Genomic DNA, 26,465 nt, shown 5'->3' with positions numbered 1-26,465 from the left:
CATGAGTCTTGATTGGACAATTTTGGAACTAAGTCATCAATGGGAAGGAATGGGAAAGGTGAGAGAAGGTATAAAGGAATTCCTGTGGGCAGGGTCTCATCGGGTGGGATTTAGGTGCCCCGCCAAGCGCGGATTCCTGGGCCTCCATCACGTCTGATTACTGTCTCTGAGGACCAAGTCTGTGCTCAGAGTTTCTGGCCTGGAGTGAATATAGCTTCAGGCCACCCTTCAGGGTTAGTTGGAGCTCTTTTGTCAGCTTTCGGAACATGGCCTTTGCCGCTGGGACCAGTCTGAAGTGGTTTGGACTTGTGTCCCTGAGACTCTGCTCTGTGAGGAGGCCTGCTGTTATAAAAGAGGGGAAAACCCCTAAAACTAGTATGGTCTGGTTTCAGTGTTAGAGCCTAGTTTCAATTATATTGTGATTTGCTCCAGTTTCCCCTCAGCAAATGTCACTCTTGCTGTCTTTAAAGAGATTCTTGTATCCAGATGCCAGGCTACAAGTAGGGAAATTTTTTCCAGAAAAGTCTGAGAACACCTTCAAGTAGCTAGGCCACTTTAAGACTTGCAATGTCCCTGGCTGGTGTAGCTCAGTGGATTGAGCATGGGCTGCGAACCAAAGCATCACAGGTTCAATTCCCAGTCAGGGCACATGCCTGGGTTGGAGGCCAAGGCCCCCAGCAACCGTACATTGATGTTTCTCTCTCTCTTTTTCCCTCCCTTCCCTCTCTGAAAATAAATAAATAAAATCTTTAAAAAAATAATTGTTTAAAAAAAAAGACTTTCAATGTCATCTCTTCACAGGGCTGGAACCCCCCAGATGGTATGCATTGCTCACTGAGCAAAGGAAGAGAAGGCTTTTATCACACACAACCTTGTTCTAGGCCCTGTGTGCCTCACACATGGCTCTCCCCTTTAAAGCCCCACAGTTCTTTGAGGCAGCATGATTCCCATTTTTCAGAGGGGTGAATTGGCTCAGAGAAGGTCAGTGAGTTGTCCAAGTTCAAGGTCACATAACTGAAACCAGGTGTCTGAACCCAGGTGTCTACCAGACCTCAGAGGGGAACATCTCTGCCTGATTTCTCTCAAGACTTTGAACACACCCTTATTCAGTGTCTGAGGGATCACAGGATGGTGTGGTCCTTGAAGGCTCATCAGGTCCAGAGATTCCTACACTTAGACATTGTAGGCCAACACATTTTTGAAAAATAATTCTGTATGTCAGTTTTCAAAGAAAATTAATTTCAAATACCCATCCAGTCACTGTAAATGTCATCTTACAGTAGAAAGCTAATACCTGGAAAATACAAAGAATATAATTCATTTTTTCTTTCATTAAGACATATTAATTGATTGTCTATGTTGAAAAATTACTTAAAATATCTAGAGATAATTCTAAAGGTATACGTTAAGGGGATAGCATGTATTCAAGAAAGTCTACTAAAACTAGACAAGAAAAGTGAAATTCTGTGGTGTTTGAATCAATATCCTGTCCCTCACCCACCTTCCACTCAACAAGGTGACAACCACTCCAGAGTCCAATAGCCTGAACACAGGCTGCCTCATGGCTCAGCTCCCAGTTGAAACAGTTGGGGATTCTCAGTTCACATGAAATTACTGTACCTCAGTTCCACACTGTCCTCTAAGAGCAATGAAAAACATGATTTAAAAGGCATATCCATTATTGAACCACTGCCAATATGAAGACAGCTACCTCACTCATCAAACTGTACAGCTTGGTCATAGCATTGGTTTCTCTTCTTGAGGCTCCTGGTCGATGGTGATGGGTAAAGGTCTGATACCATTTATGTCATCATCCCTTCCATGTTCTCAATTCTCAGCACCCCATTTTTCCTCCAACAACATTTAAGTCATGAGTGAGAGAGAACAGTGCTAGTGACCATGTGGGGTTCTGTGTGAGATTCTGAGAAGACCATGAATGAAGGCCCAGGTCTGGGGCATCATAGACTGTGGGAAGGTGCACTAGCAGCCCATGGGCAGCAAGTCTGCTCAGGGAGATGCATTTGAAGAAGAGTCAGTGACACTTTCAGTCAATCTTTTTTTTCCTTAGGCTGAGTGTTTCCTAGAAGGAGGGAGACTGCAGGGATGGAGGGTGGCGTGCAGCAGGGGAGGAAGGGTGGGGCTGCAGAAACATGTTCTTATGTAATTATCTGCTCATCATTCAAGAAGCGTTCCCTGCATGTCTCCTGTGTTCCAGGCTGTCTTCATCCTAACACGCCTGTCATGACAGAACGTACAGCACCTGGCATAGGACTCTGCCACTTCAGCCTTTCTTTTCTCCCCAAGTACTGATGCCCCTTCCCATCCCTTCCCCTCTGTCACAAGGAAGATCAGAGCCAGAACAGCCCTAAGAGCAGCAGGTTCAGGAATTCTCAACAATACTCTACAGTGGGAATTCCTTTAACTTACGAAATACCCAGGGATCAAATAATCTAGAGGTGGTCTTCAAGGGAACCACCCTCTCAACTGCCCCTGCTTCAACTCCCTCTGTCCATTTCCTTCAGAGAAATCCTAAGATGTTGTGGAAACCCTTTAACACCTTTGATGCAGGCCACCTCCTGCAGAACCCACTCACTTCACAAGAAGTGAGAATCTCTTAGAGGGATTTTAGAGACTCTCGAGGGTATTTATAGAGGTGTGCCACCTTCTCTTTACACCATGTTACCTCTCACCCTGTGAGGACTGTGGACTGGACCCTCCTGCTGACATTCCCCTTTCTGGGACAGACCTTGGCCTGCTCTCCCCATCACACAACTTATAGTCAGGCTCTCCACATCCTGTGGACATAGAGGACAGAGACACCAACCACCAGCAGCACCTTGAAGCCCAGGAGGATCCCTACAAGGATGTCAGTAGATACTCCTGGGCCTGAAAACAGAGAAACAGAGGGGGCCATTAGAGGAGCCCATTCCCAGGGGCCACTACTGGCTCTGTCTCAGGCTGCCTGCACACACCAATGCTCTGAATCTCTTCAATCCTGCTCTGCTCTCAGGCTCAAGGCAGAAATCAGGGTAAAGAGATTCTTCATCCTCAATCACTTCCTTCCTCTTTTGCCATGGCTGTCTTCCTCGAGGAACAGGGTGAAGAAAACTTCTGCTCAGTGACCCATGAGTGTGGCTCCTGATTTACTAACTTGAACCTCACTCCCCTATGAGGCAGGTAGTATTATCCTCAGTCTAATGAGGAAACTGAAGCTTGGAGAGTTTATGGAGGTCACAGATTAGTGAGATTCAAACCTAGAAAATACATAACTCTTGTCTATTTGATGATCCTAAGCCCTTGTCTTTTAAGCAAAACGAGACCAGCCTCTCAGAGTTGCAAGGACAATGTACTTCTCATCAGAGCTGCAGCTGGAAAATATCCCAGGGTCAAAGAAATGAGGTCAAAGACTGGGAGGAGCTGAGACATCATTCAGGCAGCTGTCACCCCAGGGTCCATGTCAGCTGAAACCTTTCTACTGCACACAGAAAGTCAGATCTGGGAAAGCACACTTTTAGATTCTTATAATGACCCATTTTTGCTTAAATAAAGAAACAAAGATGTTAAATAATTCATTATAATTGAAATAACCCTTAATGTAGGATTGAAGAATTCACCTATTTCCTGTGGGATGGTGGAAAATGGCAATTCCCAGCTGAGAGGCTGTCTGGGACTTTTCCTCAGGGGAAGGGAGCTTTGTTGTAAGTTTGCACCCCTCCTAGAGGGCAGCCCGGGTCAGAGGACTGGCTGGACTGGTAGTATAAAGGCTCAGGCCCTCCCCCCCAAGTAAACAACTCTCAGAGACTGTTCTCTGTCCAGGTCTCCATAGAGAGGCCAAGTCTGGAGCCTGCATTGCAGTTCAGCAGCTCTGTCTCCTGCTCCTTCACTCCCTCAGGCATGTGGACTCTGACAGCTCCCCACAGTGAGCTTCCCACGCTCTTATGTCCATTTAGAGTCTGCTTCCCAGGAAAACTGACCTATAGGAGCATGTCTGGGAGCCCTCTGGAGAACAAACATGAAAATGCAATTTAGAAACTGGATCACTCATCAGCTGACTGGTCAAGAAGACCCAGCTCTGACTGGAGGAGTACCAGGGGTCAGCCCCTCTGGCCCTATGGATGTAATGGTTAAAATTTTCACTGATGGTGAACAGGAATCTCTAACAACGGCAAGGGAATAACGGGGCATCAGTCATTAGGAAATTAGTTGGGAAATGGTAAGTAAAATGGAATATGCCCCTGGAATGGCTGCTCTTGGGACATCAGTCCTTTGGAGAAAGACAAAGAAGAGTTAAGAGGGATTAATTGTAAGGTAAAGGTTAAGTGTGAGCCAGAAGTGTTTTTTTCATAGTACTGCAGATTGTTTTACTTCTAGAACCATAGAGCAGACAAAATTGAGATTTGAGTCAAGGATGTAATTGTAGGAGTAGCAGGACACAGAGGAGATTGAACTCTCCACTTCAATAGGCCCTCTCTGCCAGAGCAGGGCCCTGACTGGGAGACAGGGGGCTCTGAGATAGAGGCCCATGGGTCAAAGCACTCAACAAGCTTTAGTCCCATTTTAGGCTGCTGAGGACAATGGCAGCAGCACAGCTACTTAAATGCAACTATGGCCTCTCCAAACCAAGAAAAATCACAAAAGGGAAAGTAAATCTTACACACAACTCGCCTCAGGATTACTTGAAAAGAAAATGTAAAAGTGTCAAAATAACTGTAGGTGAAACAGAAGAGTGACCAAATCGTAGTGCAAAGTCTTCCACGTGACACCTTCCCACCTTCACTCAGGCACAAGGCACAGGGCAGCTGGCAGAAGGCCTGAGAGCTACTGGGGATACACAACCACCAATACTGAATCCACCCTAACTCTGAAATACTGCACAGTGTCCTGGAGATCAGAGCACAGACCATAGGAGAAGGCTTCAAAGTAAATCTGCACAAAAGGGTTGGCACAGAATCCACATAATCTCTGACTATGTTATCTTTTCTGGCAACAGGATCTGGTCATAGTAATTAAGAAGTGAAATGGGGACATGAGACACGATTTTCCAACTGGAGCCAATGTACTCACAGATCCCGCTAAGTGAAAGGGGAGGCAGATGAGCCAGAGAAGTAGATGTGATGACAGGGCCAGAGCTCAGAGTGCTGTGGGGCCTCAGCAGAGGGTGCAGGCAGCCTCTAGGGCTGCAAAAGGCAAGGACCTGGATTCTCCCCTAGGGCCTCCAGGGGTAGCCCAGTCCTGCCCACCCACTGCAGACCTCTGACCTCTAGAGCTGGAGATAATAAACCTGTGTTGTTTAAGGCATGAATGTGTGGTGATTTGTTATAGCAGCCATAGGAAGCTAATGCAAAGAAGCAGGAATGTTACAAAAGACAGAGGAGATTGAAGAGACAGGCAAAACTTCTGTTGAGAAAAGGCAAAAACAACAGAAAAAATGGTTGTTTGGCAACTGCATGCTAACTGGAAAAAGAAATAATGGAGGTGGAAAATTTAGAATTCTAAAGACAAAAAAGAACAAAAACTATGAGGACTCCAAACCATGTCCTGTTTAACGGAACCAGCCATCCAGCCTAAATATGCAGTGATATATGTAGATTTTGCTATATTGACACAAGAGGGGTTCATTCATCTAGGAACACCTCAGTACCGTAAACATGACCAAAAAGATGTGTATTTTTATGCCACCCCCATTGGCCCAGGACTGCAGTGGCCTGAATCCTCAGATGCTGGTACAGACTGTGACATCCCAGTGCAGAGGGTCATGTTTGTATCTTGCACTTTGCTTCAGCCAGTCAACCCAGATAGCCCAAAAACCGTTTCCAGGTTAGTGCTCAGCAGTGTGCAGGGCCAGGCCCACTGAGGGCACCTGGAAGTAACTGCCTGCTCTGAGACACGTGGGAGGTGGAGACTCAAAAGCAAACCCAAGGCAGTGCAGGGAAGACCACAGAGGCTGATCTCTCCTGCTCTCCTTGTTCAGCACTGCTCTGACCCGTGGAGATAACACCAGGTTCCAGCACAGGAGGACTGGAGACATGGGAGAAAAGGCACACTAGCTCGGGACCTGAGGATGGGAGAAGGAACTTGGCATTCAGGCATCAGAGGTGGCACCATCCTATCACGCCAGGCACAGAATGCAACCCAGGTGTGACATTTAAAAAGTTTAAAATCAACAATCTATGTTACCACCCTCAAAAACAAGAAACGGGGGAGCAAATTCAACTCAAAGCAAGAAGCAGGAAGGAAATCATAAAGACAAATGTTGATGAAATTGAAAATAGAAAAACTCACTAAAACAACAAGTGGGCTCTGTGAACAAATCCATAAATTGAAATTTTTCTATCAAGACTAATGAAGGAAAAAAAGGAATGACGCATTTTCATATCAGGAATGAAATGAGATAGAATCACCGACCCTGCAGACATCAGCTGTGTATGAGGGAATCTCTGAGCAACTCTGCAGGCAGACTGGTGTGATGACTGCTGGTCCACTGTCCCAATCTGGGGAAAAGGAGGCCTGTGCTGGGACCACCCACAGTCACTTGGATGACTGTCCTGACTCAAACTTCACATCCTCAGGGCTCCCCCTCTGGAATTTCACAGAGCAGCAGGTTCAGGCATTTGTGGGTGACCTTACTGATGGGGATGGAAAAGTCTAGGTTGGAATGGAGACCAGGAGGAGGTTGGAAAGAGCAAGGAGGAGGGAGGGGCTTGTGTGGACAATGGACACAGGGACAGTTAGGAGAAGGAAGGGAGAGGCAGGACACTGTGAACACACCACACCCCTCCCTCTTTCTTCTTTTAATGTGCATTGCTGTGAAAAGATCTGTAAATACACGTACCAAATTCTTACCAGTGGTGACTCTTTTAGTGGGGGGTTTGTGGAAGAGGATTCCCCTCTCAAATTCTTCTTTCTATTAATAAACTTCAAGATTTTTCAATAATAAGCACTAATTGCTATTTATAACAGTAAAATTTAAATGGAGCTGAGTGAGTGAGAGTGGATGCCCCTCCCTGGACTTTACCTTTGTCCTTCTACTGAGTGGAGACCTCCAGGGTGAGGTTCCTGCTGATGGCCGGCTGCCCATCATGCTGCACCAGACAGGTGAGCACCACGGCCTCCCCGTGGGCAGATGAATTCACCAGGATCCAGCTCCCCCAGGTGAAAGTCCCATCCTTGTTCTCTCTGTGGGTTGAGAGCGTTTCTGTTCGGGACATGTTTCCATTCTCCAACCAGGTCAGCTGTAGGTGCTGGGGGTAGAAGTTCTTCACCTGGCAGATGAAGATGTTCCCCTGTTTCTCTGATACAGTATGTTGGGCAATGTCTAAGGTGGGCAGAACTGAAACAGCACAGGGCAGAGACTCTGGCCTCGTGGACACACAGATCACAGAGGAAGGTTCTGTAACTTAGCTCCCCCACCACAGCAAGGGGTCATTCAGGAGAGTGCTGGGTAAGCAGCAGGTTCTCTGACACTGAGGGTTCACTTTGAATACAAATGACATCACTAGGAATAGTGCCCTGCACACAGTAGGTGCTCAAGAGTAGAAACTGCTATTAGGGTGATCTGAGTGAAATCAAACCACCACATCCCTGGAATGCAGTAGGAATGTAATAACTGTTGCAAAACAAGTGAGATCACCAAGCATATAATGGCTTGGTTTATAGTAGGTGCTCAATAATTGGAGTTGCCCTTGGTAAAGCAGATGAAACTACCAGGTACAATGAATTGTAGGTGTTCCCCTGGTAACTGCCATTAAACAGTGGTGAGTGACAGGCTCATCCAGGTGTCTGGTGATGGGAAGGACTGTCAGGAATTAGATTCCAGGGAAATTAAGTTGGAGCAAATGGCAGGGGGAGGAGCAGGCTTAGAGGGAAGGAGCCAGGTATGGGCTGGGGCTGGGTGTGAGGGACATCTACCTCAGATGGTCTCAGACATGTTGGCAGTCCCATGAAGAGGAGGGCCGCCTTTCAGGGTGACATGGTCCACCTGGCAGATGACCTGGGAGCAGACATCCCTCTGGGCCAGCCTCACCCTGGCTGTGCTGGAGATGCTGTAGGAAGGGCTGTCTCCCTCTGGGTCCACAGTGGGTTGGGAGGCTGGGAGCTCATTCCTATCTTTGAACCATCTCAGGACGATGCTCCTGGGGGAGAAGCCATGGGACTTGCAGGTGAAGCTCACTGTCTGCCCAGGTGTGGCCCTGACCGCAGGGGCTGACACCACAGGGGGAGAGGGTTGGGCTGTAAAAGGAGCACAATGAACAATGAACACAATTGTGACCATTACCACCAGTGACAAGCATGTGACTCTGTAAGAATCCTTCTCATATATTGTCTTCTATCCTCTAACAATACTGGGAGGGCGCATCATCATCCTTATCCATCAGAGCGGGACATTCTGGTCCACAGAGGTGAACCCTGAGTGAGGGGCAGGGCCCACAAGCAGCTCTAGAGTGAGTTCAAAGTGCCCCTTTCTTCCCCCACAGGTGACCTCCCATCTGTTTGGGCTTGGGAACAACAGCACTGAGCACTCTTCCTCTTTCTATTAACTTCCCTGTCTGGCCTCCCTTGACACCTTCCTGACCTCACAGGCAGTGTTCACAAGTGAATGCGGGGGAAGCCGTGAGGGTGGGTCCCTATGGAGTTGAACCAGGCTGGCAGCCGATGAGAGGTGCAGCCAGGGCACATCCCAGTCCCGTCTGTGAGAGGGGACAGCAGGCACTTCTCCTTCCCGGGCTGCAGATGAGGGTGCAATCAGGCAACAGAAGTTGTTTTGCTTTGAATAAAACAGAAGATGTTTCACAAAATAAATAAACACAGATCCATCTTGAACCTGGATCTAATTTATATCCGGAACTCTCCCTTCAAGCACTAATAAGTTTACTCCATAATTTTCATTATTTCAACAAATACTTCACTAGGGATGAATCTGTGTCAATCACTCAATTTCAAGGGATGGGTTTCGGATGATTTTCTGATTTTGAGTTATTCTCCTGGATAAGTTTTGGCTTCAAAAAGAATAGTCAAAGAGAGACAGTCATAGTTGGGTAATTTCCCAATGGTCACGAAATGAGAAGAGATGCAGACACAGGCCCAGGAAGCAGGCAGAGCCCCGTGTCCCGAAAGGATCTGCACTGATTCCAAGGATCATTGAGTCACAACCAAGAGCTGTCTCTCCCTGTGGAAAAATCCTGCAGGGTGCCTTGAAATTGTTAATTATCACCCAACACCTTCTCTAACAGGGGGTACACATCAAATATGAAAAAGCATTAGCATTTATAAAGATCTACTTTGCTTCCTAAAACTCATCAAACATTTTGAGGATATAGATAAGGGGGTGTCACTTGAATAAGTCATAAGAACACTAGCAGTCTAGATGTCACTGGGGGGATGGACACTGGGATCAGTTACCATGGATTGGGAGTCTCAAATCCGCTTTCCACAGCTACCCTGAAAACACCCAGATGAAAATAAAAGCAAAGAAACCACCTAATTAGGGTTCTGTCACTTTTTTTAAATGATCCCCTTGGGAAACAAATTTGGTGAATTGATTTTCAAAACACACAACAGGTCACAGGTATTTCCCTCCATATCAGCTGTTTACAGAAGCTGGGAGCATTTTGAGAAAGGAGAGCAGATGTGAGACCTGACAAGCTGGTGTGTTGGGCAGGAAGGGCTCTGTTGCTGAGCAGTGAGTATCTGTGGGGTTTCAGACCCAGTCTAGACACACACAGGGGTTTGAAGATGGAAGGTGTTCCCAGCCATGGAGCTGGGGTCTAACAGGGTGTCCAGGCTGTGCATCTTCAGGCCTGGAGACAGCAGGGTGCCACTCTCAGCCCCCTCTGCTCCGAGGGAGGGTGTCCCTGCCCCTCCACTCAGGCTCATTTTCTTGGGCCTCTGATGAGCTGTCTCTGGCACACGAGATTCCAAAGCATCCCCACCACCCAAAGGTGTTGTTCTCACAGCCTCAGCAGCAGGGGAGCCACTTCTGTCAGGGGAAAGAATACGAGGTTTCCTCTGTGACCCCAGAGAACATCACCTTGGGGCCTTCTGCCTCTGGGTAGTGAAGAACTTCAGCTGCCAGGCCCACATCTGACAGTTAAATCTGAATTCCCAGGGTGGAGCCAGGGTCTGGTGACCTTTGCAATGATTCCCAGGTGATTCCAATGAGCAGGGAAGAGTGAACAGCACAGAACTCTACCTCCAAACCCATCATATTGAGACCTGGGAAAGAAAGTGGCCCATCCAAGGTTCTATGTCTTTGGTGTGTCATAGCCTATAGTCATCAAACATTTACTACGTGCCAGGTACCACTGTGATCACTGCGCATGCGTTCACTCACTCAGTCCTCAGAGCTGCTCTGTGAGGTTGGTGCTGTCCCTGACAGGTGAGGACACCAGGCACAGTGTGGGGAGTGATGTGTCAGAGGTCACAGGCCAGGAAGTGGCAGAGCCAGGATCTGGGACCAGGAAGAGGACTTGGCCGATACACTCATCTGCTGGGCACTGATGTTCAATTACACCCTGACCTGCCCACCAGTGGCTTTTTAGACATCCCCTCCTGTCCTCACAGATCCCTGAGTGGGAGCTGGGACTATCACCCCTGCACAGATGGGGACACTTAGAACCCCAGGGACACAGACTTGCCCAAGAGCACCCAGTGGTGGGAGGACACCATCGCTCACTGAGGCTGTGCCCCCTCACCAGGCTCACTGTAGCCTCAGTCCTTCCTGCAGAGGATGGGGAGAGCGGCCACTGTCTGCAGGTGAGGACACCAAGGCCCAGCAAGAGAGAGTGGGCCACACTGTGAAATAACACCCGATTTGGGGAGTGACTCTGTGCTGGGTGATTTAGACAGAGCATCTCAAATCCTTCATCTCTCCTCAAGGAGTCCATGATTATCACCATCTTACAGAGGAGCAAAGGGAGGCTGAGAGAAATGGAAGGGCTTCTCCTTACCGAGTACTAGGTTCTGGGGTATTTGTTGTGACCCCCAACTCATGTCCATCAACACAGGTCTCAACACTGGCTGCCTCCTCCTCTTTACTCTATGAGATCTTTGACTTTAAGGAATAATGGGGAGGAGTCAACTCCAAGTGACCAGGACTTGAGACCCTCTCGCAATAAACAAAAGACATGGCCTCCTGAAAAGAGTCTGGAATACAAACTGGCTCATGCAGGGCCCCAGCCAGCCCCTAGGAAATGGCTGCCCCTTCTTTATCTGAGTCTGCATGTCCAGGGTTGTTATTCAAGGTGTTTCTGGGGGCGCTGTGGCCCCTCTCTGCTCTGTCAAGGCTACTGTCCCCAGGCTGCTCCTGCAGGTGTTCAGAGAAGGACAAACAGCACCACAGAGGGGAAAAGCCTCCTGGATGCTTCTGTGTGCTGAGCCCTGTCATTAGCAACAGGGTCAGCACGTGGTGAGACTTTTTGCATACCTGTCTGATCTGGGTTGTAAAGTTGCCCTACCTCCATCACAGAACCTGTTCAAAAGTGCTTCCTGCTGAAGACAAAACAATTTAAATTTTAAAGGAGAGGTTTGGAGCTTTCTGCACACTTTGAGAAGCACGCAGGTTGGGGGAGGGTAATGGGGTGGCAAAAACCAGGGGCTGTTAGTAAGGCTGTTTGGGGTCAATCTTAGCTTCCCTACCGGCTCACAAGTCAGGCCCCCTCTCGGAGGCTTAGAGTCTTCATCAGTCAACAATAACCTCTGCCACAGCACTGGTCATAAGAGTAAATGTCATGAGGAGGATAAATCTCCTAGAACACTGCTGCTCCAGCGCCCTCCCACCTACCTACTGTCTCATCCAGGGTGTCTTCTGGGCAGACAGTTTGGGGAAGAGGAACCAAGACTTTACCAGGGGCAGCAGATCTGAGATGGAGGCACACACTGTCTGTGATTGCCTAGGCAAGGGACACATTATTACGAACTACTGTAATGTCAGAAAATTCAGGATAAAGCTGCCTTCCCTGCCAATGTTCAGGGGTTGTGGAAGACTCCATTGATACCACATCAAGGAGGAAAATTGGCAATGTCCACACAAACTAAAATCAAATACCCTCTAACCCAGCAATGCCACTTCCAGGGGCCATCTCCCTCTTGATCAAGTGACACAAGGGCAATGTTATCCACTGCATCACTGTTTTAATAGCTAGAGGTTGGGAACAACTTATATCCATCAACAGAATGTCAATGAACAATGCTGTCTCCATACACTGGAGAGTGAGGCAGCTGTTGAAGAAGGGGCAGCTCTAGGTGCTGATGTGGATGCTTGTTTTGAGGGGATGGGGCTGAAGGATCCGGTGGATTTCAATGACCTTGGGCTTCAGGGTCTGAATGTGAGGGGCACCTGAACCTTTGAGAAAACAATGAAAGGAATATTCTGGCTCTTTGTGTAATAACCTTTTAACCTGCACCTACTGTGTGCCAAGTCTTTCATGGAAAGAGGGTCTTATGACAGGACAGGAAGGAATGTTGCTTGGACTCAGATTGGGCTCTGGGATGATGCCTTCACTCACTGGCCATGTGACCAGGGGCAAAACTACTGTCACCACTTGGTCCCATGCTTTCTCTTTGCATGGGGCATCAGGCAGGGTGGTCTAGCAGTGCTTTGTGTTCAGACATCCTAGGATACAGGATCCTGGGTCTCTGGCAGAAAACCCTAAGTGAACACTTTCGCTGACTCAATGGGGTGACCCTGCAGGCACCCACATTTGGAACCTTTAACCAGAGCAGTCTGAGAAAACTCTACTCAGAGCCTAAGTGACAGTGTGACCAGGTCCCTGAAATAAAAGGGGTTTACCAGACAGACTCAGAGTGAGCACCCAACCTCTGGCACCTTCTCCCAGCAGGGCTGGCAGAGCAAACAGGAAGTCTGTGACCCTTAGAAATATCTTCTCCTGTGACACTTCTGAGGAGAAAATAAAGAAACATGTCCCCTCTCCCTGCCCTGCATGGATGTCTCCCAACTGCAGGGAGGAGAAGGAAGCTTCATGGGAGAAGAGCTCTGCCTGCTCAGTCCCCTGCAGCTCCCACAGCACCCAGGGTGGAGCCTGGCTCCCAGCGGGTGTTAGTGAGTGTCAGTGAGGGGGGCTCGGCCACACTGAGGGGAGTGCTCTCTGCAGGAAGTGGTGAGGCCTGACCTTGGGATGGGTAAGTCCCTTAGACCTTCAGTTCCCTCATCCCTGGAACCAAAGGGCCAGACAAGATTGGAAAAGACAAGGCCAGAGAGGGGGGTCAAGCATTGAGGGTTCCAGACTTCTCCCACCATGTACCAGCCATGGGGCTTGAGAAGATAGCAGTATCTCCAGGCCTCAACTTCCCTGACCTGCAGGAGGGGTGACATCAGACCAGGAATCAGACTCTGACTATGAACATCCAACACCATGCCTGATTCCTAGGTGTTGCTCAAAGAATGAATGTTGTTGTTATCAATGTTGTCACACACCAGGGACAGAGGGTCCCACACTGTACTCACCACTCACGGTGAGCCGAGTGCCTGCTCCAGACTTGAGCTCCGTGTCAGGATCTGCTTTGCGGAACTTCACACAGTAGTAGGTGCCTGTGTCTGCTGGGGTGATGTTGCTGATATGGATGGAAAAGTCCGTGTTGTTTCTCCTCATGGTGTCTGCAGCACTTGTTACTCAGGGGAAGTGGCCTCCTTTGAGACTGTAGATTAACTCCCGGCCTGGCCCTGTCCCCCTGAACCACACTGTGGGCCCCACAGGGGAAATGGAGGTCATGGTGCAGCTCAGAGTGGCTGTCTCTCCAGCTGCCACTGACACTGACTTCTCAGGCTGAATCACCTGCAGCTCCTCACCTGCCCCTCCTGGAGGGAAACACAAAGCAGTTATTCATCCTCCGTGTGTGATCATCTGGGTTTTGTCAAGTCTCTATCAACGACAGCTTTCATTGATGGAGTGCATAGCCTGAGGGGGCCTGAGCTCAGCACATTGCACGTATCATACATGTAACCCCACAACATGCCTGTAATATCACACCCTATTATAAATGAGGAAACTGAGGCACCGAGAGGTAACCTGATGGGACAAAGAGTGGGTTTAAATCTTTCCCCACCAAGCATTTCTATTTCTGCTTGGTGCCCACATTGGAGCAGTTCCAACGCTGGGCAGTTCCCTGTGACACTTGTCTGCTCAGCTGACCCTAGTGACTGCTGGAGGTGTGACAGATGCAGCCTGAGGAGAAGGAGGGCATCCGTCAGTCCATCAGTGCCTGAGACACTAAGGCAGCCATGGGTGATCTTATAATAATGATGAAATAAGTTGCTAAAGACTCAGTGAATTTTTACCCCAACTTACCCCAACTTTACCTCAGCTTCAACATCTCTCTTGAAAGGGACTGTGCTGCTGACCCTGAGCCTCAAGTTGGAACTGATGTAAAGAGGAGAAGTTTTCTAGGTGATGGCTCAATTTCAGAATTCTTTCAGATTATGAAAAGAAAGTTTACACACAAAGAATAAGAAACAATGAGGAGCTTTAAGGATGAATGTACTTGGCTGGATATGTTTTAAAGCAATTTGGCCCTGAAAGAAAACCTCACGGTTGGGGTTTTTGTGTTTCTGCAGTGGAGCTGTGTGAGTTCCTTATGTATTTTGGAGATCAAACCCTTGTCTGAGGATCATTGACAGATACGTTTTCCCATATGGTTGGTTCCCTTTCATTCTACTGCTGTTTTCTTTAGCTGTGCAGTAGCTTTTATTTTGAAGAAGACTCATTTGTTTATTCTTTCCTTTATGTCCCTTGCTCTAGGGGACATATCAGTGAAAATATTGCTGTGTGACCACAACAGCATGGATGGAACCGGTGAGTATTATACTAAGTCAAGTAAGCCAGGCAGTGAAAGACAAAAACCATGTGACCTCACCTATAAGTGGAACCTAATCAACAAAACAAACAAGCAAGCAAAATATAAGCAGAGACATTGAAATAAAGAACAAACTGACAGTAGCCAGAGGGGAGGGGGCAGAATGATGAAATGGAGAAAATGAGGGAAGGGCATCAAGGAGCAAGTATAAAGGACACAAGGATAAAGCCAAAGTGGGGTAGGATTGAGGGTGGGAGGCAGGGATGGGTGGAGCAGGGTGTGGTGTGGTGGGATGAAAATGGAGACAGTTGTACTTGAACAACAATAAAAAAATGAAAAAAAAAAGAGAAACCCTCATAAAAGTCATAGGTACTTGGACTAGGATTTGAACTGCAATGGCTTGTGTGTGCTGTGTCCCCAATAACCCTGGATGCAGGCCAGGCTCATAAAGAAGCCCAGTGGTTCTGGAGGGAGAAGAAGAAAAGGAATGGAGGTTTGAAAAACGTGGAATGACAAGAACCATTTGTTGCAGTGACTCTTAGGAAACCCAAAGGATCCTTACCGTCAATGATTGTATCACCTGCTGTTCCTATGGTCCCTGGAGATCCTTCATTTTGCGACAGTTTTTGCTTCACAAAAGAAATTTTGATATAAAATGGTACAAAGTAATCATATGATAACAAAGAAGAATGAAACCTGTTTTGTATTATTCTGTAGTCAATAAAAAGTGAATGCCTGATGCTATCAAATTTTATTTTACAAAATAGTTTGAAAAAGAAAAACACAATTTTTCCTATTTAAAAAGTGTACTCCCAGACTTGGCTGGTGTTGCTCAGTTGGTTGGAGCATCAACCCATAGACCAAGGGTCATGAGCTTGATTCCCAGTCAGGGCACAGACCTAGGTTGTGGGTTTGATGCCTGGTCCTGTGCAGGTACCAGTGAACCCCATCTGAATGCATCTGATCCCCCACCCATCCTAGCGCAGATACTGGGTCTGGGTGCATACAGAGGGAACCAACTGATGCTTCTCTTGCATCGATGTTTCTCTCCCTTCCTCTCTCCCTTCCTCTTTCTCTCTAAAAAACCAAATGAAAAAATTGTCCTCAGGCAGGGATAAAACAAAAAACGTACTCCCAGTTCAACATAGCTTAGTAGAAGACATGTTTACCTTTTTCTCCTCCCCAAATTGCATTGAATTGACAGAAGAAATAGCAAAGGGTGGCTGAATCAGTGATACAGGATACCCCATTTTACTGCACTTGGCTTTACTGGACTTCACTTAATTGCACTTCACAGGTGCTGTGTGTTTTACAAAGGAAAGGCAAGAAGACCACGCTCCAGCAGAAACAACTTGCTCTGTTTCAGAGGTCTGAACTGTACCCACAGTATCCCTGAGGCAGCCTGCACGTGCTTATTGCAGAAAAAAAAAAACAGAAAATGAAATTGCAATAAAGAAACATTTAAATTTTTGTGTTTAAGACAAACTATATCAGAGATAACTATTTCTAAAACCTTTTTCTTTGTAAATAAATTCATATTAATGTACTCGTTTTTCAAATGCAAAAGGGTAACATGATTGTGTAAGTTTTTCTGTTAACTGCACATTTATTGTTCATAAATGCCTCTGTGGCATAACTTTCACTGGCTCTACAGTCTTCTATTCTACAGCTAATGTCAGTCAGGATACTTTTGACCAGAGGTAAGTGTCCAACATAAATGATTTAAATAACCAAGCACATTTATTATCTCACCCACATGCAGCTCAGACGTGTCATTAAACAAACTTTTTTTTTGCCTCAGCCTCAGTTTGTTTTGCCTTAGGTTTGTCTAATCATCCCAATGGTATATTTTCTATTCCAATAGTGTTCTTTGAAGAAATAAAAAGCCTATTTAGAAGTCCATAGATAATTTCAAGGGGTCTCAAATAATGAAGCGATCTTGAAAAAAGAATGTTCTACCTCCTGATTTAATAAGTTACTACAAAAACTAAGGTAATCAGTGCTGTCCCATCATTAGAGTAGATGGAGTGACCCATTGAATAGAAGAGGGAGCCTAGAAATAAGCCCTCACATAGATGGTCAAATAATCGTCCACGAAGATGCCGAGGACATTTAATGGGGAAAAGTCGTGTTTCAACAAATGGCGGTGGGTACTGGACATCCACTTGCAAAACAATGGAGTTTGACTTTATCTTACTTTTTTTTAACAAAAATAAACAATATGAACACAAACCCTAAATACCAGAGCTAAAACTTGAATATTCTTAGAAAAAAAGCCATAAGTGAATCTCTTCATGACTTTGGATTTGGCAATGGTTTCTTGAATGTGACACTAAAACCACAGGCAATGAAGAAAAAAAGCAAAGTCCCTCAGAGGAGGCAGCTGTGGCACCACCGATAAACCCTGTGTTCTTCTCTGTTTCTCAGCTTCTCCTCAGGGAGAAAATCTGTGGGTCACCTTTGCAGAGTGTGAGCTGGTGAGACCCTCCCACTTAGCACTGTGTGTGACCACACAACCCCCAAGGAGGCCATGTGCTGTCACAGGGCAGGTTGTTTCATGTCAAGAACAGGAGACTGACTGAATTTGAGGTCAGGAGAAGAAGGATGGGGACAGGGAAGCTGAACAGCTGAGAATAAAATGGGAGTGACAGGGATGAAATCGGAGGAAGAAGTGGAGGAAACAGAGGTGGAAGAGAAAAGATGAGACATCAGAGGGTGGAGAGGAGCTGGGAATGGCAAACTCTGCGTCTGTGCTTCTGTAAATCTCAAATCTATATCCGTGACCCAGGCGTTTCCCTGAACTCTGGGCTGTATGTCCAACTGCGCACACTATGTGTTTCTTCTATGGAAACAAACACCTCACAGTTAACATGTCCAAAGTGAACTCCTGAGTTTCCCCCACAGCTCTCTCCATCTCACCTGAGCCACCTTCATTCTTCCAGATGCTCAGGTCACCAACATGTGGAGTCTTGCTTTCCCACCCTGAATCCTGTGCATCAGAAACCCTGTGGCTCCACTTCCACATGCACCCAAGTCTCCAACTTCCCCCTGACTCTACCGGCTACTGCCCTGGTACCAGTCATTTATTTGCATAACTGCTCTGTTACTTCTCTTTATCTCCTGCTGTAGTCTATTCTCAGACAAATGCTATGATAATTCAAAATTTATGTCAGATTAGATCACTTCTTTCTTCAAAACCTTGCACAAAGCAGAAAGATTCTACTCTCATGGCCTTTGCACATGCTGTTCCCTGACGGGAAGGCTCTTTCCTGAGATGACACCGTGGCTCACTCCCGACCTTCTGTTAATCTGGCTCAAACCCCATTTTCTCAAGGACGCTCACCCAGACTACATGGTTTAAAGTTCATAGCACCTTAGAGATTCCCCCAATTCTCCTATTTAACAATACTTTAATTTCCCCCTAAATATTATTTTCTAATATTTTATATCATCTATTTTTAGTCTGTCTATTCTTTACTGTCATTTCCCCACTGGGATACAAGCTCCATGAGGGCAGCTACCTTGTCTATTTTATTCACCAGCACATCCCGAGTTTCCATAATGTACCTGGTGCATCGTACGAATCCAATAAATATTTGTATTATGTGTGGGAATTGCCCAGTAGGACTCCTCCTGGAAATCTTGAAGCCTATTTTAAGTCAGCAAATCAATAGCATTTATGTCAGAAACTGAGTTTCCCAACTAGATGATGTGGTAAAAAACAAAAGCATCTGGTGCATGTGCAGGAAAAGGAATAACCCAGGAGAGAGAACCACAAACCTCTCCCCCAGCACCCACCCCTCTCCACACCCACTGGTCCAATGGAACACATCTCATGGGATGGATATGGCATAACAGGGACACCAGTGAGCTCTAGGATGAGACTGTTTGGGTTCAAATAATACATAAATCACCTACTGTTGAGTGACCTTAAACCCCTCTGTGCTTCTCTGTTCTCTTCTATAGGTACAGGTGACAAGAGGACCTGCCTTGGATATAATGACCACGACAGAGAGCACACGCAGGAATTTCCAGCATATCTGCACGTGGTGAGTGTTCAAGTGATTGAAAAGGCATTACTCATCATACTTCCTAGAGCTCTGAGGCTTCATCCCACGTTAGAGGATGTAGATGTAGATATGGATATCGATATAGGTAGATATATTGATATTAATATAGATATAATTATAGATGCAGACCATACAGGGAGGCATCTCTGTATCTGTTATCCACTTCTTTCCAGTCACTCCCATCCCTTATAAAAGAAGGAATCCAATATAATAATGCACACTTGTACTCATTTTACCAACAGAGAAGCTTGCTTGTCTTAAGAATTCAGGGAAAGTAAAGGGTAAGTTCACAGAAGTAGAAAGGAAGGAGGCAACAGGGAGAACCAAACATCTGTTCATGTGCATTTCCTGTAGACTGACAAGGGCTTGAATTAAGCAGCAAGAAAAGACTTTTCAGAAATCTCATGTGTCTGTGTGCATGCTCTTACACCAATTGTACACACAAACACACGGGTACGCATGCCACGAATATATATGGAAGTATGGCCTTGCATTCCACTCACAGGTTGTTCTGAAGATTAAATGAAACGATTATACATATTAAATGCTGAGAAACACACTTGGTACACAGGCTCCATGCCACACATCACTCACAGAATTTCCTGAGTAAACAGCAGAACCTGAACTCTGGGTCTCTGAGTGACCTGATGGGAGATGCCTGTTCTTCCTCTTTACTCTCTGAGATTTCTGATTTCTCCAAAATCAGCCTCCACTAAGAAGCTCAGCAGCATCGCATGGTTAAAAGATGAGCTCTGCAGCTGCTGTGCCTCATCTTGAACCTGGCTGAACCACTGCCTAACACAGGTGATGCTGCCAATTTACTCTCTCTGCCTCTGTTTCCTCATCTGTAAATCAGGGATAAAAGTCATAGTTCTCACACAGCCATATTATGAAAATTAGAGGGGTTAATACTGTCACAGTTGTGGTTTGAAGTATTATTTGTTTTGATGCCTCTAGTAAACAGGTGCAGACAATGGATCCACAAGGGAGACTCCCAGATCCCAGATTTCATGCTCTCAGATAATGTCCTGTCCTTGGCCTTCTGTGAAAGCACTGGGTGATGCGCCCTGCTTTCCTCAAGACCCTAACATTTCTGAAGGTCAGGAGGAGGTACAGGGGCAGAAAGAGGAGATTCTACCCCAAGGCATGCTCACCTGTGAGGCCCAGCAGCAGAGTCAGCAGCAGGCAGGGAGGAGAGTAGGGCCAGGAGGCAGGGACCAGCATCCTGGAGGCCTGAGAAGCCTCCTCTCTCCTGATGTGTGCTGGGAGAGACCGGACTGTGCTCTGTGGGAGGGGAGCGGCCCCACATCACAGGTTATAAGAGGAAGTGCCCAGGATGGTATTAAATGGCTGTGAGACAGTAGCCCACTTCCAGATTCGAGACTGTTTCTATTTCCAGATTGTGAAATAGAATGAGGAAGAGAGGGCAAATACAGGGTGAGGAGTTACTCATCTTACTTGTCAGGGAGACTTGGACAGGCCTACAGGAAATAGTGCTTCCTCCTTCCTGGGGCTTCTCCCCACTGAGCCCCTCGCCTCATCTGGGATCTTCACAGTGATGCCCCACTTCGGGCCCAGGACAGGAAGTGTCTGTGGTTGTGGACTGTGTCCCAAACTCCCAAGCCATGAACCTTACCATGTATGGCTTGTGGCCTCATTCTTACCAGCCTCACTAGGAGCTACACCGATGGAGGGAGAAAGAAGTTTTACCAAAGTGTGGCCAACATTGGGAAGGAAGCAAGTCTGGTCCTGAATGATTCCCTGTACCTAACCTTTGTAGATAGGACTGGTAAAACATAGCCCAATGTACAATGTACATAGCTCAAAACTTGTATGTGCCTCCATACAACAAACAAAATAATATCCTGACTTCTTTCAAATGAGGGAGGGCATTGTAGGACCCAGTGTTAGACTCTCAGGCTTTCACCTCAGTGATGAAATTCATGTTACAACCAAAACCTGTGTGCTAGTGTTTATAGCAGCTTTCTCTGTGATAGCAGCAAAAAATCAAAAAGGTCCAATAATAAGTGAGCAGTTAAACTGTAATACCTTGTTTTGCCTCCATATAAGGACGTGCAACAACTTGTAAGTTTCTCAAAGGCATTATTTTGGGTAAATAAAGTAAATCTCAGAATCTCACACCCTATATGATTCCACTTATATCACATTCTCAAAACTATAGAATGAAGAGCAGACGGGCATTTGCAGAGGTTGGCACAGTGGGGGTGGGGTCACTGTAAAGGCGAGCATAGGGATCTCTGTGGTTGTGGAATTGCTCTGCATCCTGGTCATGGCAGTGGTGACACCAACATACACCTGAGGGACCAACATAGCACAGCTCAAAACGTTACAAGATTTAGCTGTTAAGTACCAATTTCATAGTCATTGTAATGGAGAAATGGGCTACCCAGCTATCCCAAATTATGCTGTAAAGACATCGGGGTGATGGGAGTAGAAAGTGTGCATGTGTGGCATGAGGTCAGGAGTAACACTTATGTCCCATCTTCCTTAGCAGGAGGTCCACACATAAATCCTGAGGGTCAGAGATCAAGAAGTGCAATAGAAGTTCGCTGTATGCGTTGTGACAGTAAACTCTAAAATAATCAGTTCACAGAGTTGAGAATGGTTGCTTCTTGGAAGTAGGAAACAGTGGGTGGCTCGGGAGACTCCAGTTTTCACATGTAGAACTTGTAGAACTCTTTGATTCTTTAAACACATGCACATGTAACTTTGATAAAGTTTGAAACTAATGATAGATCATTACTGTCTAAAGTGTTGCAAATAAAAAGTGTACATACTGTTAGCACTAGTTAGGGTTTCATAAGCTTGGTGGATATAGAGCAATGATTGAAATCAATTGCCATCCTAAACCATAGTCAAAAAACACTGAAAATAGTAATTATTACTCTTAAAGATTTCATGAAATAGAAAGTGTTATATGTAGCTCTAAATTAGAGATGCATAAAACCATTAATGGGAAAAACCATGTAAAATTGTGAATTGAAAGTCATAAGGGTAAACCTATGTAGATGTCCATCTTACAACAGTAAATGATAGAGCATAGAAAATTAATAAAATGGAGCTAAAATGATCAACATTATGAAAACTCACAATACTGTGTTAAGCACAAAAATAAAGTTACAGAATATTATACACAGTAGAATAATATTTAAATAAAATCTAAAACCAGCAAAATAATATTAATCCTCCTTAAATATTTACACATATATTGTTAAAGCATAAAATCCTACTGGAAAATAATAACACCAAATTGAGAAAATGTTTTTCAAAATGAACACAAATCATAAGGCAAAATGTAACCATTTTGCAAAGATAGGGTAATGGGTCCATGGGTTTTTTACATTATTCATTATCTATTTCAGAATACCAAAATGCTTATTCAGTTTAGTGATTTTAGATATCTATGTGCTAAAATGAAATCATACTTACAAAATCTCTGTATAAAGTAAAATCTCTGAATATTAAGGACTGTTTACAATCAGAAAGAATGGAAACCCGTTCCCTTGCTCAGAAAGGCCTCTTTTGGGTGGAGGCAAGGCCAGTTTGCAGCTCCGTGCATCTAGGTCCAGACATCTCAGAGTCCCCATGACCAAAGTCCATCCTTGACTCATGTTCATTATCAGAGAGAAGAACCATCAGGAGAGTGTGTGAGGGGAGACGTTCTTGGCTCAGGTGGGGCTGGCAGAATGAAAGCCAAGGTCTTAAGTCACCTGCAGGTAGTTGCATCTTCTTCTCTCCAATGGACCCCTTGGAAAAGGCAGGAGACAAGGTATCACAGGGCATGGAAAGATGGAGAGAAACTCATTCATTCATTCATTCAGTCAGTCAGTCACTCCTTTATTAACTCTACAAATATTTATTGAGCACATACTAAGTGCCAAGCACTTTCACCTGGGTTGGTGGCACAGATCAGAAATCAAGCCCATACTCAGTTTACCTGAACCCCTCCTCTGAGTTCTGCTTCCCCTTTCATACCCACATTCATCTTCATCACTGCTCAGCACGTCCAAGTCTTTGAGTTTGTATTGGTTGATTTCAGTTCTACTTTCCTGTTTATACCAAACATATATCACATGCAAACTAAACTATATAACACTTTATGGACGACTCTTTTTAGTTTGGGTCTTTAAACTTTGGCCTTTATCCCTCTTCCAAACTTTGGACCACCATCTCCAAGGACCCAGAGAACTTTATTTGAAATCTTCAAACTCTAGGACACAATGCAATGTGGAAGAGCTGGAAGCCAGTAAGATTCCAAAGACATTTAGAGAGAATAAAAGTTTTCACAACCTTCTGTTGAGGCTGAATCAATCTTGTGGTGATCGTGTGACTATGTAGCCACACCTGCACTTCTCCTGCCAGCCCATGAGGTTTTCCCTGACCTTCCTCTTTAAGGACTAAGGCCTGCCTCCAACTCACCTGCTACCGGTTCCACCACCCACGGATGTAGGTGACTATGAAACCTGTCACCAGCAGAACCTTGAGACTCAGGAGGAACACCACAAAAAATAATGGCAGATGTCTGTGGTCCTGAACACCAATGGACAGAAGGAGACATGGAAGGGAGCTCTTTGAGTTTAAATACCTCACACCACTTAGGAGACAGAGGTGACCCAGCTGCTCACAGGAGTGGAGGTGCGTGAACTTCTATGCACTCCTAATTGACTCTATGTGGTGTGGCTGCTGTGGACAGTATGAGTTTGGCTGAATGGAAGGATGTACCTCCTGCTGCACCATACAGGTGAGCACCCTCTGTAGAGATACATTCATCAATTGCAAGCTTTCCATGCTTTAAGTCCCATTGTTCTTCTGCATGGATGTGTGTTATTCAGCTCCCTTGGACATATGACAGTTCTTTAGCCAGGTGAGATGCATGCTCTGTGGATAGAATCTCTGCACCAGGCAGGTAATAGCCACCAAGTCTGAGGAGGGTGAAGACTGGGACACTGTCACTAGAGGGGGTACTGACACAGCCCAGAGAAAGATGAAATTACTGCAGGATGTTCACTGTGGGAGACTGGGGACTCCTTCAAGATGGGTCATCTGCCCAGGGCCTGTCACAGAGGAGGGTATAGGCATTGGTCAACAGCTGCCTGTCTAAGTAATGCAAGAATAAATGAGAGTGTGAATGTGTGTTGGGATGGATGGATGCCTGAGTGGAGAATCAGTGGGAATCTGAATGGGATCAAAGCAATCCTAGGCAGTTTTTCCAATTCATTTTTAAAGTATATTTTATTGATTATGCTATTACAGTTATCCCATTTTTCTCCCCTTTATTCCTCTCCACCTTGCACCCTCACCAACATTCCCTCCACCTTAGTTCATGTCCATGGGTCATACATTTAACTTGGCTTCGTCATTTCTTACACTATTCTTAAACTCCCCCTGTCTATTTTCTACCTACAAATTCTGCTTCTTATTCCCTGTACTTCCCCCCGACCCCATTCTGGCCTCTCCCTGTCCCCACTGATAACCCTCCAGGTGATCTCCATTTCTGTGATTCTGTTGCTGTTCTAGTTGTTTGCTTGGTTTTTGGTTTTGGTTTTGGTTTTGGTTCAGTTGTTGATAGTTGTGTGTTTGTTGTCATTTTACTGTTCATAGTTTTGATCTTTTTTTTCTTAGATAAGTCCCTTTAACATTTCATATGATAAAGTCTTGGTGATGATGAACTTCTTTAACTTGACATTATCTGTGCAGCATTTTATCTACCCTCCAATTCTAAATGATAGCTTTGCTGGATAGAGTCATCTTGGATGTAGGTCCTTGCCTTTCATGACTTGGAACACCTCTTTTCCAGCCCCTTCTTGTCTACAAGGGTTCTTTTGAGAAATCACTGATAGGTGTATGGGAACTCCTTTGTAGGTAACTCTGCTTTTCTCTTGCTGCTTTTAAGATTCTCTCCTTATCTTTAATCTGGGTAATGTAATTATGATGTTCCTTGGCATGTGCTTCCTTGGATCCAAATTCTTTGGGGCTCTCTGAGCTTTCTGGACTTCCTGGAAGTCTATTTCCTTTGCCAGATTGAGGAAGTTTTCCTTCATGATTTGTTCAAATAAGTTTTCAATTTCTTGTTCTTCCTCTTCTCCTTCTGTTAGCTTTATAATTCAGATGTTGGGACATTTATAATTGTCCTGGAGTTTCCTAAGCCTTTCTTCATCTTTTTGAATTATTGTTTCTTCATTCTGTTTTGGTCAAATGTTTATTTCTTCCTTCTGCTCCAAATCATTGGTTTGAATCCTGGTTTCCTTCCTTTCCCTGTTGGTTCCCTGAATATTTTGCTCTATTTCATTTTGCATAGCCCTCACTTCTTCCTCTATTTTGTGAGCACACTCAATGATTTCTAAGCATCTTGATTACCAGTATTTTGAACTGTTCATCTGATAGGTTGGCTATGTCTTCATTGCTTAGTTCTAATTTTGGAGCTTTGTCTATTCTTTCATTTGGATCATATTTTTTTTTGTCTTGACACGCCTGTTATGTTTAAGGGGTGGAACACCAGGACAGGGCAACCCACATAATTGCATTGTGGTGTTCTATGTGGGGGAGGTGTCCAAAAGGGAACAATGCTGCTTGCTTAGCTCTCACCCTGCTTTTAGTCACTTCCCCTGCTTCTCAGAAGCAAATTGGATGCTTCTGGTGCTGATTCCAGGTATGTTGGTTTGTGTATGTTCTAGGATCCTGTGGATCTCTCCATCCAACTCTCCTGTAAGGCTGGGAGTTTCTCCGGCCATCTCAACCCTCACTGGTTTTTACAGCCAGAGGCTTTCACACTTTATTTCCCAGTGCTAGAACCCTGGGTGGTGTGGTCTGTCTTGCTCCCCAGTTATTCCTTCTGGCTTATCCACACTCGATTGTGGGACTGCCTGGTCTGCCAGCTACCACCTCGCCCACCCTGTCCTCCAGCCACTGCCTTGCTGCACATCCTCTGGATGAATATTTTGTCTTAAACTGCTTGGTAATATGACAACCATATAGTTTGATTTTTTAGCAGTTGTGGTTGTTTTTTTGTTTTTAAATCTATTGTTGTCCTTCTTTTGGTTCTACAAGGATCCAAAGTGAATCTACCTACATCTCTACCTTGGAGTGGAAATATCTACATGTTGAAGTGAAACCATACTTACAAAATCTCTGGATAAAATAAAATCTTCTCTGAATATTAAACAATCAGGTTACTTACAATCTGGTTATTTCCAATCAGAAAGAATGGAAACCAGTTGCCATCATGTGAATGGTTCTTTTTTGGGAGGAGGTAGGGCCAGGTTGAAGCTCAGTGCATCTAGGTCCAGACATCTCAGAGTCCCCATGCCAAAGTCCTTCTTTGACTCATGTTCAGTATTCGAGAGAAGGAGCATAGGAGGGTTGCAGAGGAGCATATCCGTGGTTCAAGTGGGGCTGGCAGAATGAAGGGCCAGGGTTTTGGGTCACCTGCAAGTCCTTGTAGCATCTTCTCTCCAATAGAGCCCCTTGGAGAAGGCAGGAGACAATGTATCAGAGGGCATGGAAAGATGTAGTAACATTCATTCATTCATTCACTCATAGATTCAGTCATTCATGCATCCACTCCTT

General features: G+C 45.5%; 1 protein-coding gene and 1 pseudogene across 2 annotated transcripts in view; one reads left to right on the top strand and one right to left on the bottom strand.

Moving 5' to 3' along the window:
* LOC114506273 (tyrosine-protein phosphatase non-receptor type substrate 1-like) overlaps positions 1 to 26,465 on the bottom strand; it is a 157,706-nt gene that overhangs the window by 39,314 nt on the left and 91,927 nt on the right. The window contains exons 1-2 of one of the 2 annotated variants that reach the window (XM_036009653.1): positions 20,033 to 20,083; positions 13,463 to 13,813 (exon numbers count right to left, since the gene is read on the bottom strand). The exons of the other annotated variant lie outside the window; for it this stretch is intronic. Coding sequence (XP_035865546.1) covers positions 13,463 to 13,607 — 145 coding nt within the window. The 5' untranslated portion in view covers positions 13,608 to 13,813; positions 20,033 to 20,083. Of the gene's footprint in view, positions 1 to 13,462; positions 13,814 to 20,032; positions 20,084 to 26,465 lie in introns of those variants that run through there. 2 annotated transcript variants of the gene reach the window in all.
* On the top strand, positions 14,174 to 15,477 carry LOC114506270 (annotated as a pseudogene).

Source organism: Phyllostomus discolor, chromosome 9 (assembly GCF_004126475.2).
Source record: "Phyllostomus discolor isolate MPI-MPIP mPhyDis1 chromosome 9, mPhyDis1.pri.v3, whole genome shotgun sequence".
NCBI lineage: Eukaryota > Metazoa > Chordata > Mammalia > Chiroptera > Phyllostomidae > Phyllostomus > Phyllostomus discolor.
Note: the sequence above shows the minus strand (reverse complement) of the source record. Positions and strands in the feature narration are given on the sequence as shown.